The sequence below is a fragment of the Tachypleus tridentatus genome, chromosome 13 (genome assembly GCF_004210375.1).
Source record: "Tachypleus tridentatus isolate NWPU-2018 chromosome 13, ASM421037v1, whole genome shotgun sequence".
Lineage (NCBI taxonomy): Eukaryota > Metazoa > Arthropoda > Merostomata > Xiphosura > Limulidae > Tachypleus > Tachypleus tridentatus.
In genome coordinates, this window is record NC_134837.1 from 109767058 (window position 1) to 109782735 (window position 15678).

At 30.7% G+C, this 15678-nt stretch overlaps 1 protein-coding gene across 5 annotated transcripts in view; it reads right to left on the reverse strand.

Annotated features, from left to right (window-relative positions):
• Positions 1–1749: 1749 nt before the first annotated feature.
• LOC143239703 (calcium/calmodulin-dependent protein kinase kinase 1) overlaps positions 1750–15678 on the reverse strand; it is a 116386-nt gene continuing 102457 nt past the window's right edge. For 4 of the 5 annotated variants that reach the window (XM_076481094.1, XM_076481093.1, XM_076481095.1 and 1 more), the window contains 6 exons: positions 13724–13749; positions 12114–12241; positions 10689–10776; positions 8785–8913; positions 5247–5383; positions 1750–4943 (listed from right to left, as the gene is read on the reverse strand). In XM_076481094.1, the coding sequence (XP_076337209.1) occupies positions 4685–4943; positions 5247–5383; positions 8785–8913; positions 10689–10776; positions 12114–12241; positions 13724–13749 (767 nt within the window). In that variant the 3' untranslated portion in view covers positions 1750–4684. Of the gene's footprint in view, positions 4944–5246; positions 5384–5934; positions 6001–8784; positions 8914–10688; positions 10777–12113; positions 12242–13723; positions 13750–15678 lie in introns of those variants that run through there. The other variant, XR_013021319.1, reaches the window with a different exon arrangement.

The following is a 15678-nucleotide window of genomic DNA, read 5'->3' on the forward strand; positions in this document are numbered from 1 at the left end:
AAATAAAGCCTTTTCTAGAAGGTAAAAAAGCTAAACTCGACACGAAAAGGGATTTTGCGAGTTATAATCCAGACTTTTTTCGACAGTGCTTTCGTCTCCTCTCGCTCTTTCGGGATTTGGGTGTGATATGCACGTACCCTGGAGGGTCAGGTTCTCTTTGACCTTTTCCTCCTTCCTGTACTTGTGTGGTCATGCAGTGTTTAATGGTGGTAGTTACTTCTTTTTAGGGTCAGAGTGAGCTGAAGTTACTCCGACCCTTCTCAGGGCATTGCCATGTACTGATATTGTTTTGCCCTATCAGTAAGATGTCTACTTTGTTGGTGACACTTTTTTAAATTTTATTTTTATATGTGTGTGTGTGTGTGTGTATATATATATATACATATATATCAATTATTTTATTTATTTTTGTTTAAAATACATATTGACTAACTTCATCATGTACAAGGTGCCTGTCTAGTTCGCATAGTAATTCGTTTTTTATCAAAGTTTTATCGAAGTACGTTATTGTACTAGGTAGGAATTTATCTGGTGTGGTTGGCATATTAGAATATTTATGTATAAATTGAGATTATGTTGCTCTGGGAACTCTATATGCTTTTGTGAGAAGTGTGGTTTGGATTATTTGTAGTTTAGTTTTAATTATTTTGTCACTTACAGCTACATAGTCGATTAGTGGTCTAACGTATGTTTTATAAATGTTTAGTATATTGTCTGTTGATGCTCCACTATTCTTGTCAGTTAGACTCCTAGCATAGTTTGTTCTTCGACAGACTTTATTTTTAATTTCGCTTACATGGTTAATCCATGTTAATTTTGAATCATAGGTTAGACCTAAAAATTTTGCCGATGTGGCAGATTGAAGTATGTTCCATTCATATGTATTTCAGGCTGTAGTTTTTTTTTTGTTTTTTGTCAATTTTGTAAACACAAGGTGTGTTTTTGCTGTGTTTATTTTTATTCTGTATATTTGACAATATTCGCTTATTCTGTTTAGTTGCGGTTGTATGTTTGTGGTTGCTTTTGTTGGTGTTGTGGCACTTTTCCAGACTGCCATATCACCAGCGAACTGCGAAGAGAATCCATGAGTAGGATTTTTCAACGGCATACTGTTTACATGCATGATGAAAAGTATAGGGCTAACCACCCCTCCCTGAGGAACACCAGCTTCTGAATTTCGCGCAAAGTACACGAGTACTCAGAAAAGTGCAACCGCCATGTTTGGCGATTGACCATCACATTATAATGCCCTCACGGTAGGATTGAGAGAACCCACGACTCTCGGATTAGGAGTCAAGTGCCTAAACCACTTGCCCATACCAAGCCTCCCTACACACTGATTAGTGATTATATACTGTACAGCTTCCATATGCAAGTTCATAACGTCATATTCAGTTGATACTTAATTTTTGTAAACAAGTATTTGGGAAGCACTGCTTCCCTTACTTCCAAGGACTGCACGCCTTTGCTTTATATAATTATGGCTATGATCTTCTGACCTTCAGATGGATTTTTTTATGTAAATAAACTTTCTTTATACTATTATAGAAGTGCAGTTATATTCATCTATCCTGTAGATTTGTTCTTGCATGCTTTTAAAATAATGGTAATAATAAAAAAAAAAACAAAAAAACTATGAATTACCCTGTTAGAAGAACTTTATGAATGCTAATTTGTTTGACATCTCACCTCAAGGTTAACAAAACACCCACCAACCTTATGACTGCTACTGCCATCTTTCAAAACACATCAGTATTTCAAAACTTTATTTTAATTCTGAATATATAAAGAGATGCAAAAAAGTTCACTTGCACAAAGACAATGATGTGCTATAAAAGCTTTATAAGAGGAAATAATACAAATCCATGAAGAAAACACTGATAAATGTTTTTCCAGTCAAATTTCAACAAATGTTAATATTTAATAATGTATTGCTTAAGTTGCAAACTTCACATCCTACAATAAAGACAATAACTAAACTCCCTTAACAGTATTGTTTCATATTCCTTTACAGTACTGCTTCTTATGACTAGCGTTTCTTTTATGTTATTATTATTTCATAAGGCAACTAAAATCTTTTACACTCTTTCACATAACAACTGAACTCCCTCTTGCATTATTTTTCCACATGACAACTATACTCTCTTACATTATTGTTTCACATGACAGATAAAATCTCTCGGAGCATTGATTTGTATAAGTAAGGCTTTATTATAACATTGATATATTAGAAGAAAAGTTGCTATAGAGAAAATGATGCAATTAGCATTGCCAAATTTAAGAAAATCTTTACCTACTTCTTACTAAAAAAGTTTAGTGCCTATTCATGTATTAAAATCATGCAAGTAAAAATATCAACGTGCATTTGCAAAACAATTAATTTATATCCACATTTCGGAGGCTACATTTGTTAGTTTGGCATGAAAGCTGTTTCCTGAAGACACAAACAGTATGTTTTCCATCATGAGTGAAAACTTCATTTTAATAGATTGTGTGCATGAACTTGAATAGTTTGTAGAGAGAACAAGAGCCTCAGCAAGAGCAATTTTATCATTTACATATTTCAATTCCTAAGTATCTTAGCCATGGTCAAGTTGGACAACATGAAGCACTGTAAAATGCATTGTTATTCATTATCACCCATATATTTAAAGCTAATATTTTTTTAAAAAAAGAAAAGGAAAAGAAATTCAACTAAACTTCTTTCTAGTACTTAGACATGTATATTATGGTATTACAGCAGTACAAAAACTATATATATCAAAAGTAACCTTATAAAAATCAAATAAAAACTTAGCTAATAATCCTAATACTTTAACTTTCATAAGCTTATCAGAAAAATCATGTGACTATACACAATGGTTTTAATCGAATAAAAATTAATGATTTTCAAAACAGTGTTCTAGCAGAAGACCCTTTTCCAGTATCATGTTGATTCTTCATCAATGCCCAGATCACAGATTATTGTGATTTTACATTTGTGATAATGTCAAATAATCAGTAATATTTTTGAAATATAAGGCTGATTTGTTTTTAAGAAGATGAACACACATTTATGTATAATTATGATTTTATGTCAATCTTTCTTTATGTCAGGTTTAATCTAATAACATTTTTCTACTATAATGATAATTTTTATTTCACAAGTTGAAGATCTAAAGGAAACAAATTAAAAATGTTGATTTTACTGTGTTCTTTCAAAAGTTGTGAAACTGTTTAATAAACAATTGTTAACAGTTCAAGATCTTCACTATACTGTAATAATTGTCTCCTACATCATGAACATCTGTCTCACTATATTGTAAATATGTCTTACTAAAGAGCAAACATTTGCCTATTTCATTATGTAGTCAACACATTTTCCACTATACTGTAAATGTGAAACTAATCTGCCACACTGTGAACCCCTGTTCTGCTATAGTCCTTATATATTATAAATATGTGATCCATACACTGGGAACTGGTGTGCCTTTATAGTATAAACAATTAAATCTCCCAATACCTCATGAACACCTCACAGTCTCATTATTTGTTAGCACATCAATTTTTCACTACACCATAAGCATGTCACAGTCTCACTCCACTGCATGCATGCCATTATCTCACAACATTGTGCACATTTAAATATACACCATGCCTCTATTCCACAATATCTGAAACACCCAACTGTCCCTGTACATTGTAAATACCAGTTCTGTTACAATGTAAGCCTCTGTCCTGTAATAATGTAAACATATAACTATCCCACTACAGAGTGCACCTTACTGACACTGTGAATATCTGTCTCACTACAACATGAACATCTAACTCTCCTTTTGTGTGTTTATATACATGTAGGTATCTTCAGGATTAGATTAGAGCTTTCTTTATTTTAGCATTAATAGTAATACAAGATTATTTAACAGAGGTATCTATTACTTATACTTGTGTGTAAACCACCTAAATGCTTTCAAATTAGATCTCATGTATCTGAGGCACTAAAACGTAATTGGTTACAAGAGTTCACAAGTGGCAAGTTTCTTAAGAAATCATGTTTGATCTTCCAAAAGTGAAAGTATCGTGATCTACAATTTTGCAAGTTCACAAAGATGTACTTCAACACATAATATTAGTTAAATGATCTTTGGTAATTTACCCAAAATCGTCATTTCTCTAAGTTACAGTATTAAGCTCTTCGTCACTTCTTAATAATTATAATTACATCAGAGGTGCAAGTATAGAAAATGATTTCTTAAAACCAAAATATAAATTCCTTAACATATTAGTTGAAGTGTGCACATATCATACAAAGTTTGCTTTTTTTTTGTTTGGTCTTACAACCTACAAAAATGAGTAATCTGTAGCAATCCTGACATGCACATTAGGAAAGGCAGAATGGATGAATATCATGCAAAGTTTGCTTTATCTTTGTTCAGCCTTGCAAACTACAAACTTAACTAATCTGTAGCAATCCTGACATGCATAATAGGAAAGGCAGAATGGGTGATTTAGGCACAAACTTTCCATCACACACCTACTTTTCTTCATCTCTACTATCAAATTTCACTTGCTTTTTTTTCTTTTTGTGTTTCTTTTGAATCTGGCATTTTTATTCTTTGAACAAACTTCTATAAATTTATATCTTGAAGAAGAGGGGAGGACAGCCCTTGCACTGATGACTGGTCTGCAAGGTGAAAGAATGTTGTCAATAGAATCCAGAATCTTTAATTATTCCAAGTTCATCTGTTACAGTTTCATTGAGAAAAGTACTTTCCTGAAAGGAGTTGCATGCATCTTTATTAACCAAATTACTGTGGTTAGTTTCTTGATGAAATATTGATGTGTTATTTGATACTCTGTCACCAGGTCTTCTTTCATGAACAGAACTTTCAACAGTTTTGTCACTAGGTCTCCCTGGACTAATCTCTTGAAGAGCTGGAAGTGTACACTCTAAAGAAAGTTTTCTGCAGACATAAACAAAAATTTATTAAAAACACAACAGATAGTAGTCATATTTCAGGTATCTTTCTAACTCTAGCAAAGCTGGAAGCTGGATAGAGCAAAAAGTAATAGTATAGAAGAGAAAAATCCCTCTTATAGTAATATACTGTAAGGGAAATGTTTATAGATTGTTTTTAACAACTTGTCTTTTTTTCTCTTCAGAGTGATAAAACAACAGTTTTTAATAAATAATCCATTTTTAACACAAGTTCACAAGTCCTCACTACATATGAGAAGAGCTTAAAACTGTATGTAGTTTTATTTACCTATCCATATAAAGCTCATATGAGGATGGTGCAGAGTTAGAACGTCCAGTTCTAAGAAACTGGTCCCGATACAGGTACGGATTGTCTTTGAATGGATTTCCAAAGGAGTGTTTCTTCAACATACTCTTAACCAGAATCTACAAGAGAAGTGATAAAACTATTAATGTCTAATAACATGTAATATTACAGCATGTAAAACAACTTCTCATAAATACTTATAAAAAACACTACATTGTTTTGGAAATTTACAATTTTGTCCTATACCTTTCCGTACTGTGAAAGCTTTACACTATAAATCTGAAATATAAAAGAACATCATATTACTTAAGAAGGAAATACTAAATATTATAAAAAATTTTAATATCACCAAGCAACCTTTAACTTAATGAAAAGTTAAAACAGAACTAATTTTGATAAGCTTAATCAAAATAAAAAACATATCCTTGAAAGTATGAACAAGAATAAAAACAAATTTAACAAAATTAAAAACAGTAGTTCTCTAATAAGTTGTTAATCTTAAATTCAAAATATGCTCACAATAGAACACCAGTTCTTTATATTTTACTAAAATATCATAGGTAACATTATTCTTTTGTTAACTGAAGATTTCCTTAACCTTATTTAAAAAACACAGTATTTAGCTGAGGGTGATTGTAAGCAGTTAGTAACACTAAAAAATATAACCTACTATGATATCCAGATTGCAGATACAGTAAACACCAGATACAGTCCCAAATTACAGCCCACACAGTTACTAGGTTATAGCATATGTAAAGAGTGGATAAAATTCAAATATATAATGTATTACAATATTCAAATTGCAGACTGTAAACAGTTGATAAAACCCACATATATAACCTCTTACAATACCTAGATTGCACATAAAACTGCAGATAAAATCCAATAATATAACTTTATATAATATCTAAATTATGGGTCATGAATGTCACATAAACCTAAAAATGTCACCTACAACAGTACCCACTCAATGGCATCTCTAGGATTTTATATTCTTGTTTTAAGAAGCGATAAGGTGACAAAGAATTAACGTGGAGACAGTGCACAATTAAAAATTTTATGTCAGTGAGAGTCATAAAGTACAGAATATGAAAACCTTAGTGGACTATATTTCAAATGGGAGACTGATGATGCACTGAGTTCTCTAACTAGGGGTTTACCAGTGAATATGTTAACAGTAAATAAAACCAAAGAATGTAACCTACCATAGTACCCACCTTAGAGTGACAGTAAACAGTAGATAAAAACCCAAGGGCATAATTTACCAGAGTACCCATCTTAGAGTGACCTTAATAAGCTCATAAAGGCCAAGAATGCACACTAACACAGTATTTACAAAAGGATGAGTCAGGAGAAATAAAAAAAAAACAACTATAGAGGCAGAATGAGTACAACTTTAAAGCTCAGATAAAACCCCAGAAATATAAACTGTTTCAGTGTTTGAATGGTGATAAACAACAAACAAAACCCAAGAATATAGCTTTTCACAGTACAGAGGACAAGGGTGTTCCAAAAGACAATTTGTACACCCTGGTCCACCCCCTTTTTTTTTCCACAAGCTACACCTTACCATTTAATCAACTGGCACTTAAATCATTCAATTTGTCAAAACTTTGTTTATGTACATACACACTAGCTGGTTTAAAAAGAGCATCTGATGAACAGCTGTAGAATGCCTACACACATAAACTGGTAATACGTTATTATGCAAATGTATGTATCATTTATAAACTAGCAAATGTTAGAAGCAGATTAAGGAGTGACATTTTGTCTCATTTAAGCACTGTTACATAACAAATTTTGATACATTCTTAACAAGATACTTTGACTTATACAGAGCATATAACACATCTTCTCAATACAGCATAATACATAGTCACTGTTCTCTCTATAATGTAGGAGTTTTACAGTGTGATATAATTTTCATGAATCATTTAGATAACAGGCAACAGTTTTTATCCATTTAATTTTCATCAAGACATGCCAAAAATCAGACTATTTCTAAAGCAAGAATGGAAACTATAATATTTACGTATGAGAAATTTATTTCGTATTTCAACAAAAATGTAATAAATATGTATATTATTGTGTCCAAGTGGGTGTGTTTAACTCAAAATATAAAAGAGATATACATATCTAGTATGGTCTGTTTCTCTTCTACTATTGGATAAAGATTGTGAAGTCTGAAGTATACATCCCCACCCTTACTTTGCATAAGTAATATTTTTAACAGTTGTATAAAGTACCTTTCAAGTGTTCATTTTGCAATTTTTGTACTGTTTAATAAACTTAAAATAATATAGCTATTGAAGAGTTTTGCCCCTCTGGACACTGCCAGGAACAAAAACTCCTATGACTGAAAACAGATGTAGAAAAGCTGGAAACACCCCTGTAAGGTGACCACAAGTGGTCAGTTTCAAACATCTAGTTTATAAAAAATGTTAATAATTCATAAAATCTAAGAATATATAGTTAATCTATCATAATCTCTTAATCAGGATAATTGTAAATAGTGGAATGTCAAATAAACTGCCCATGAGAGTATCTGTATCTGGGTGATTTTAAGCAATAGATAAAGTCAAAGAAACAAGCTAGAACAGTATCAGTATTAGAATGTTAGTAAACAGTAAACAATATGTAAAGTCAAAGAAACAATCTATGACAGTATCTATGTTAGGATAACATTAAACACCAGATAAAGTCAAAGAAACAACCCAGAAGAGTATCTGTCTTGCATAGCAATAAAAATACATAAAATCAAAAGAACAACCCGAAACAATATCTGCTCCATGGTGATAGTAAACACTATGCAAAGCCAAAAAAAAACACAATCTGTAGCAATATCTGTGTGAAGGTGAAAATAAACAGTTGGTAAAGACAAAGAAAAAGCCCACAACAGCATCTGTCTCAACATGGCAACAAATAGCAGTTAAAGTAAAAAAACAAACTACTCCACACAAATGTCTGTCTCAGGGCCTCAATAAACAGTAAATAAAGTTAAAGAAACAATCCATGATAGTACCTGTGTTAAGTGAACAACAGGGGAAGATATGGAATGTATCATATTACAAAACCTACCTTAGAAACTGTAAACAGCAGACTTAAATAAACAATCCATGAGAGTATTTGTATCAAGTTAACATTAAACAGCATGTAAAGTCAAAAAAACAACCTATGAAAGTATTTGTATCAGGGCAACAGTAAGCAGCAGACAAAGTCAAAGAATCAATCCATAAGAGTAATTGTATCAGGATGATAGTAAACAGCAGACAAAGTCAAAGAAACAACCCATGAGAGTGTTTGCATCAGGGTAACAGTATACAACAAAGGGAACAATCCACAACAGTATCTTTCAGAAGGTAACAATAAACAGTTAAACAAGCCAAAAAATTAATCACATTATAGCATATAATATAAAAACTGTAAACACTAGGTAAAGTCACTGGGTACACTACATAACTCTAAAAATTCAGAATCATTGAACTTTCCAAGCACGTATATGTTCAAAAAAGTAACTTACTAGAGTATCCAGTTTGGGAATTGATCGAATACAGTGATCAATATCTTCTTGTGTAATTTCAATGAGCACACAGTTTTCTTCCTCCGACAGAAGTGGAAATGTACCAAACTTTGTCACCCACTGATGAACCTATAAGAGTAACAAACAGTGATATAAGCATGTATATAAAGCAAAACTAACTCATTACTTTCCTAAATTAGCATAATAATAGCATAATAAAAGTGACATTCATCCTTTTATACTCTCTTAATATGTTGTACATAATTTAAAATGTGCATGTGGTTCAGCAAAAATAAACCAAAAACTTAGATGTCTTTTATGGGGTGAAAATTGAGATTGTGCAGGATCTATAATATAACTGTAATGCAACATTAATTAGCAAGAGACTAATTAATACTCAAAGTGAGCTAACACCCAAATTACTTTTGTTGGTCAAAAAAATTTCTCCAATGTGCAGCTATCACCAAAAGAAGTGAAAACTTAGGAAAATCATATTTTTGTGATACTACAGCTAATATAATATTGTTTGGCAGCACCTTAAAGCAAGGGACTCAAATACGAGAAAAGTACTGTTTAATTGAAGCATTAAAGGATATGTTTTGCAATGATTTCTTGCAGTTTTATGTATTTTGGGTTAGCATCTGTTATACAGCTAAGAGTCAAGTACAAGAGAATGGGAGCCATTGAATAAGTTTTTAACTGTTTACTCACTTCAGCAAGTTTTTAATTTTGGCTTTCAATAAATTACCACCTCAAACTTAGTAGTTTTGTAACTTTGTGAGAAAAATATATATTTTACAACAGCCAATTTTGCAATCTCTTTTGTAGACTAATTTTGTGATGATATGAGCATTATGATTTAAACCTGAATTCTTGTGTGTGTGTGTTTTTATATATATACACACAAGCATTTAAATTTATATATACAGTAAATATACATGTATATATGCACATACACATAAGCAAAAGTGTGCATCCTCAGTGACAAAAAAGTTTAAGTTCATCAATGAATTTAAATTATTTCACAGACTTCAAAACGATTAACCCTCTGAGTTACTTATACTGCCCACAGCAAAAAGTAATTGTTGAACATTTTAGTCATACTAAAAGCCACCCAATGATAACACATAGTAAATATACATTTTTATTCTACAAGTTAAATCACATTTTGAAATGTGAGTTATAATGCAATTAATTCCTAACAATTTAGTGTAGAATATCCTGGTTGTGAAATAAAATTTGTCATTAACATAATTAATTCCTATTCTCCTGTCATTTCAAAAGTATATGTTGAGCTTTGTCTGGCCACACAGCTTTTCAAATATAGCACTGGAAGCAACTGCTGTAAACAGGAAACAAAGAAACACTCAAACAGACACCACAGTTTGCAATATATATGTTTTGTTTTTACTTGTTGGTATACATTGGTTGAAGACTAAGAAAGGTATTGGTCATTTGAAACATACGCTCTGAAGTGATCTTGTAAAGTTTAAAATCTTTTGGGTTTTATGAATATTATGTAGCTTTGCAAGCGTAGTTTTAAAGAATAATAGCAGGTTAAGGTTAAGTTAGCAATATTTCAGTACTCCAAAAATATAATAGTTTTGTATTGCTGAAATTAAGTTAGCACTATTCTACTTTTCTTTCTTTTAATTTTGAGTAATATCTGCAACTTGCCCAATTTAAGCCTTTTTTTTTTCTCAGCAACGATAGAAACAGTTGATTGAAGACTCAAGTTCTGTTTTATTCCACAGAAGTAAGTTAACACTATACTACCCCTAATTCGATTTGTTCTTAATTCTATGACACTTGTCTTACTACTGATCAATTTAACAGTATTTTTTTCAGAACCTAGACTATAATTCCACTAGTTTAGATTTCAGATCTTTAGGAGATATTTTTACCTTAATGACAGGTAATGTTATTCTTTCAACTGGATCTTTATGTAGCATCCTTTTCAGCAGATCTTTTAGTTCATCACTGATGTTTGGGCTGAAAATAACACATGTGTTACAATATCTTTAATCCTCCTTCAATTTTAAAGCATATCTAATAATTCAAAACACTTATCACTTTCCACTCAACCTTAAAAATAAATTGTTTCTAAGTTTAAAATAGTCATCTGCTCTAGTTGATTCTTCTTTTGTAATATGTTGATGTATGTATACAGTCAATATTCTAAAGCAAAATTATTCATCATTGTTTAGCAGTTTTAAAATACTTTCTTAAGTTATGTATTCAGTAGCATGATCATGTTCAAGATTATTCAAAGTGATCATAATTCATGAAAATTATTAATACCCAAATATACTAAATGAAAGTTTTGAATAAAAGTTATTTTCACACAAGCTAAAACCTAACCTTTTATTTATTAAAAGAATAAAAGCGATACTGATGTGCAAAGAAATTTTAAATGAAGCATATGGCCACTTCAGACCTTTTAATCTCATTCAATTGGCAAGTTAAATCTGTGTATGAGAAGAATGAAGGGCAATTAAATTTACTACACATCCCTGACTATTTCTGAACCTCAATACAAATTGGAGCTGAGGAATTCAAACCAAACTACCTACCACAGAAAATGGAAACGGAATTAATGAGAGTTGTTAGACACTAGTTGGTTTTAGATGTGACACTTTTTGAAAAAAATGGTTGGATTAGTACTATTTTATTTATATGTGATAATCAAGTAGGGTAAGAGTTGTGTACAAGTTGATTCTGTATGTGATACACATCACAGGAAGAAGTGAATGGTTGGATTCTATATTGTTATAATTAATATTTTCAATATGTAATTTAGATGTTAGCTAGAGGGCACATGAAATTAAGATCAAACAAGTCTGTGGGGAGTTGGCTTAAAATGCTCTAAGTTTGACATCATTAAAATATAGTAAATTCAAAGAGTATTAAAAGAAAAGAACAGATTATAAATAGGAAAATGAGTGACACATTAAGTCACTGTGTGTTTTATTTGAACTTGCAACAAGTCAATGTTTTGCATTAAATAATTCTAAACGAGTATTGAGTCGGTCAGTTTAGTTCAAAGAAGCATTCAGATCAGATATATTCAGTTTTTCAATCAATTAGCCATGAAACTGTGCAAGTAGTTTATTTTTTTTAGTCTACTCCAAGTACCAAAATTATCAATCCAGGTATTTCTGATTGAATATTATTTGAAAACTTAGGCCTACAAGTACAAGCTTATAGAAACTAATTTGTTATGCATGCATGGACTAGACTAAATTATTTTCACCAAATAATTTGAAAGGACTAACTTAACAAAAGAAAATGTCAAAACAATATTACTGCTTTATACACAAAATACTCACTTGGCAGGAAAGGTTAGTGGCTGGTTTCTAATTTTGTTGTACAACACTAGAATATTTTTATCATGAAATGGAACATTCCCAAAGACAAAGCTATACAGGGTGATGCCCATTGCCCAAATGTCAACTGCCTAAAATAAAAAAATAAATTAAGATTGATACATGCTTAAAGAAATAGTTTTAGATCTTCGTTCACTTGCTGGTTACAACAGAAAAATAAGTCAGGTAGTATCATGTTACTTGTGTTATTTATCAAATTCTATGAACTTATGGGTAAAATCAAAGATCGATATCTTATAATATACCACCTACATTATACCAAGATATCTAGCACCAACATAATTGTTAGTTAACTACAAAACATCATGCACTTTTAAATAAAATTTATTTTATGATTTATTTACAAATTAAACAATGGTGCCATTTATTCTGTCAGAAATAGAATAAAGTGTTAAGTATTATCCTGTGACTTCTTGATTTATGGATTTAACACACACTGTCATTCATTAAATATACTATCAAATAATATCCCACTATTTCATGACTTAAGATTTATAGATCTACGTGTGTGTATATGTATTTAGACATAACAAACACACAAGATGCTGTTCTTTATAACATAAAGAAGCAATCAATACATATACATGTGGAAAAGTCATCAGTTTCTATAATTCATACTCTCAAGTAAAACTAAATTACAATACAGTCTACAATTATCATAAAATGTACTTTACCACATGAAGAAAAAAAATTGCCAACATATTTACCAACAGATTCTCTTACAGTCTTGTATACTGATAAACAAATATATCTTACATTTAACATTCATATTCTTTCTTAAAAAATTCTCTAAGTTAAAATGTGGCAGTTAAAAGAATGAGCTTTTAGTTACAAACTTGATAATAAATTTCTTTACTTGGCTAAACAGTTTAGACCTTTCACAACAACTGGTTCTTGCTAATCAAATAAACTTTACTGCAATTAACAAGTAGAATTTTTAATGGCCCATATGCTGCAAAAAAACTTGAATTGTACTGAAAGTTTAATACTCTTTCTTGTCAAGTTAAGAAGATCCACTAGTGGCCAAGAGTTTGAAACTAATTGTTAAAGTTTAATTTTTCCCTCAACTGAACCAACAATTTGATGGTTTTAAACATACATGAGCAAACGTTCAAATATGGTGGTCCATCAACCAGCATAAAGCGTTAAGGAATATGCCATAAAGGAGTGTGAAATATTTATTCCTTTAAAAATCCTAAGTGAGATCAATGATGAGCATAGTGTTCATGCTACAGAGTTTGCTGATTAACAGAATGAACCACAGGTCAACCAAATAAGTTCAGACGTGAACTTTAATTATAAAGACATCAGTTCCAAAATCAATTCAAAATGGATTAAAACTTTTAGCTTAAAAATGCAAGATCTAACTCAGTGATGAAGTATGTTTATTTATGTCAAGTATTGATTAAAAAAAAATCAATATAAAAGCTGTTTGAAAAAGGAATGCATAAAAACATTTCAATTTTTGTCATTCTTTTCCTACATAACTCTGTATTATGTAACAATTCAAAATGATTTTATGTAATTTATGCATCCATGATGGTTCAGCTTACCTTTCCACTGTATCTACCTTTATTACCTGCAGAGACAAAATTGGCAAAATTACATAATTAACTTTTGGTATATGAGATATGCTAGTAACTTGACATTTTTTGAAATTAGATACATTGCACTGAATTAGAAAGGTTACAAACTAAAGAATATACAATAAACAGGGGTAGTCCATGAAATAAAACATAGGAAGTAAGTGAAGGTAGATTATGAACTAAAAAATATACAGTTAACAAACAGAATATGTAAACTAAAGAACATACAGTTGGTATGCTGAAAATGTGAGCTAAAGAACATAATACACTGAAGAATGTAACTGTAAAACTTTATAGTATGAAAGGTGCTCACTTAAACTGTTGTTTTATTTCAATTAGATAATTGTTTAATATGACACAAAAATATACATATAAAAGTACTAGATATAAATGTTGTGATAAGCAACAGATACAATGCAGACCTTTAAAATGTTTTGCATATTTCACTGAAGTAACTTATTACATCTTATTACTTTGGAATTAATTCAGTGAAATTTATTAATCTAATCAAGTTTTAATCCTGTAATACGATCCTTGGTTTTTAAACTTGAGATTGTTTTGAATTAAAAGTAGTTATACGTGAAAACTGATCAGGATCTAAACACCATTACCACTTTGTTATACTTCTACAAAAATATTTGTTACAACCATAAATATTAAATAATGATTAATTATAAAAATATCATTTTAAATTGAATTTTATAAATTTTTTCTCTAAAATTATAACAGTTAAATGACTTTAACTTGTACATTTTAAACATTTTTCCATACAAAGCACCAATGTCAAATTTCTGATAATTCAGTAAAAGAGGAGAGAGACTCAGACCAGGGTTTTCAAAAATAGCTAATGTGAACCCTCTGGGATTGAGGAAACTGTACAGATAGTAAATTAAGACCTAGGGTCGAAAATGCCTAGAAGTGTAAAGTTGGTCTAAGCAATTAACCACCCAATACCTAGTAGCAAGAGTACAGGTAGCAAGAAATGAATGATGTTCCTTCTTTTTCTCAAATCTTCCACAGTATACAAATTAACACAGTAATAAAAATACATATTTTAACAAGAAGGTTTAATTTAATCACTTGTTTTTTATACTTCTTCAAACATATAGTTGTATTATAACTGTTAAAAAATAAATTTATAAATAAATAGTTCAATAAATTTTTAATAGTCACTCTAAAGCAGCATTGTTTATTGATATACATATGTATATATTTAAGACTTCAGATTCAGTTAAGACTGATTATTTATCGAGTGAATAGGAATCAAGTGGCTTAAGGACAACAAATTTATTTCTGTAATTATATGCACTAGAGATTGTTGTATTAATAAAAAGCAAATTGTTTGTGAGCCACGAGGACATTAAAGGAATAAACTGAACATTTTATAGTAATCTTCTTGCATTATGTTGTGGTCTGATCCTAAGAATCCTACTCACAAGAATACTTGAAAATGACATTTAAAACTTTGCCTACCTATGAAACATATGCCGATGTGTCTGTTATGTGAAAATATATTGCAGAATGAAGCAATTAAATCATCTAAGCTGAAAAACTACCTTGAGAGAATGCACAGTATGAAGAAAAACAATTATTTGGAATTTTTTAAGAAGCTGAGGTAGAGATTCATGAAGTGTCCAATTTTTGTGTCTTCTATCAAGTTACAAGTTGCTACTGACAATGAATGAAAGCTGTGGTCATCTTACAATATCTTCATCATTACTGAAAAAAAAAAAAAGTCACATATGATTGATGAGAGAGTTGTACAAATGGTTATAAAATGGATGCAGAACCCATTTTAAGGAGCATTCCACTGAGTAACAATTCAGTGCAGCACCATACTGAAGAGATGGCTGGGTGAGAAAGTTCATAAAAATGGTGACTTCAAAGCTTCAAAAAGAGTTTAAGGATTGCTTTGGTTATCT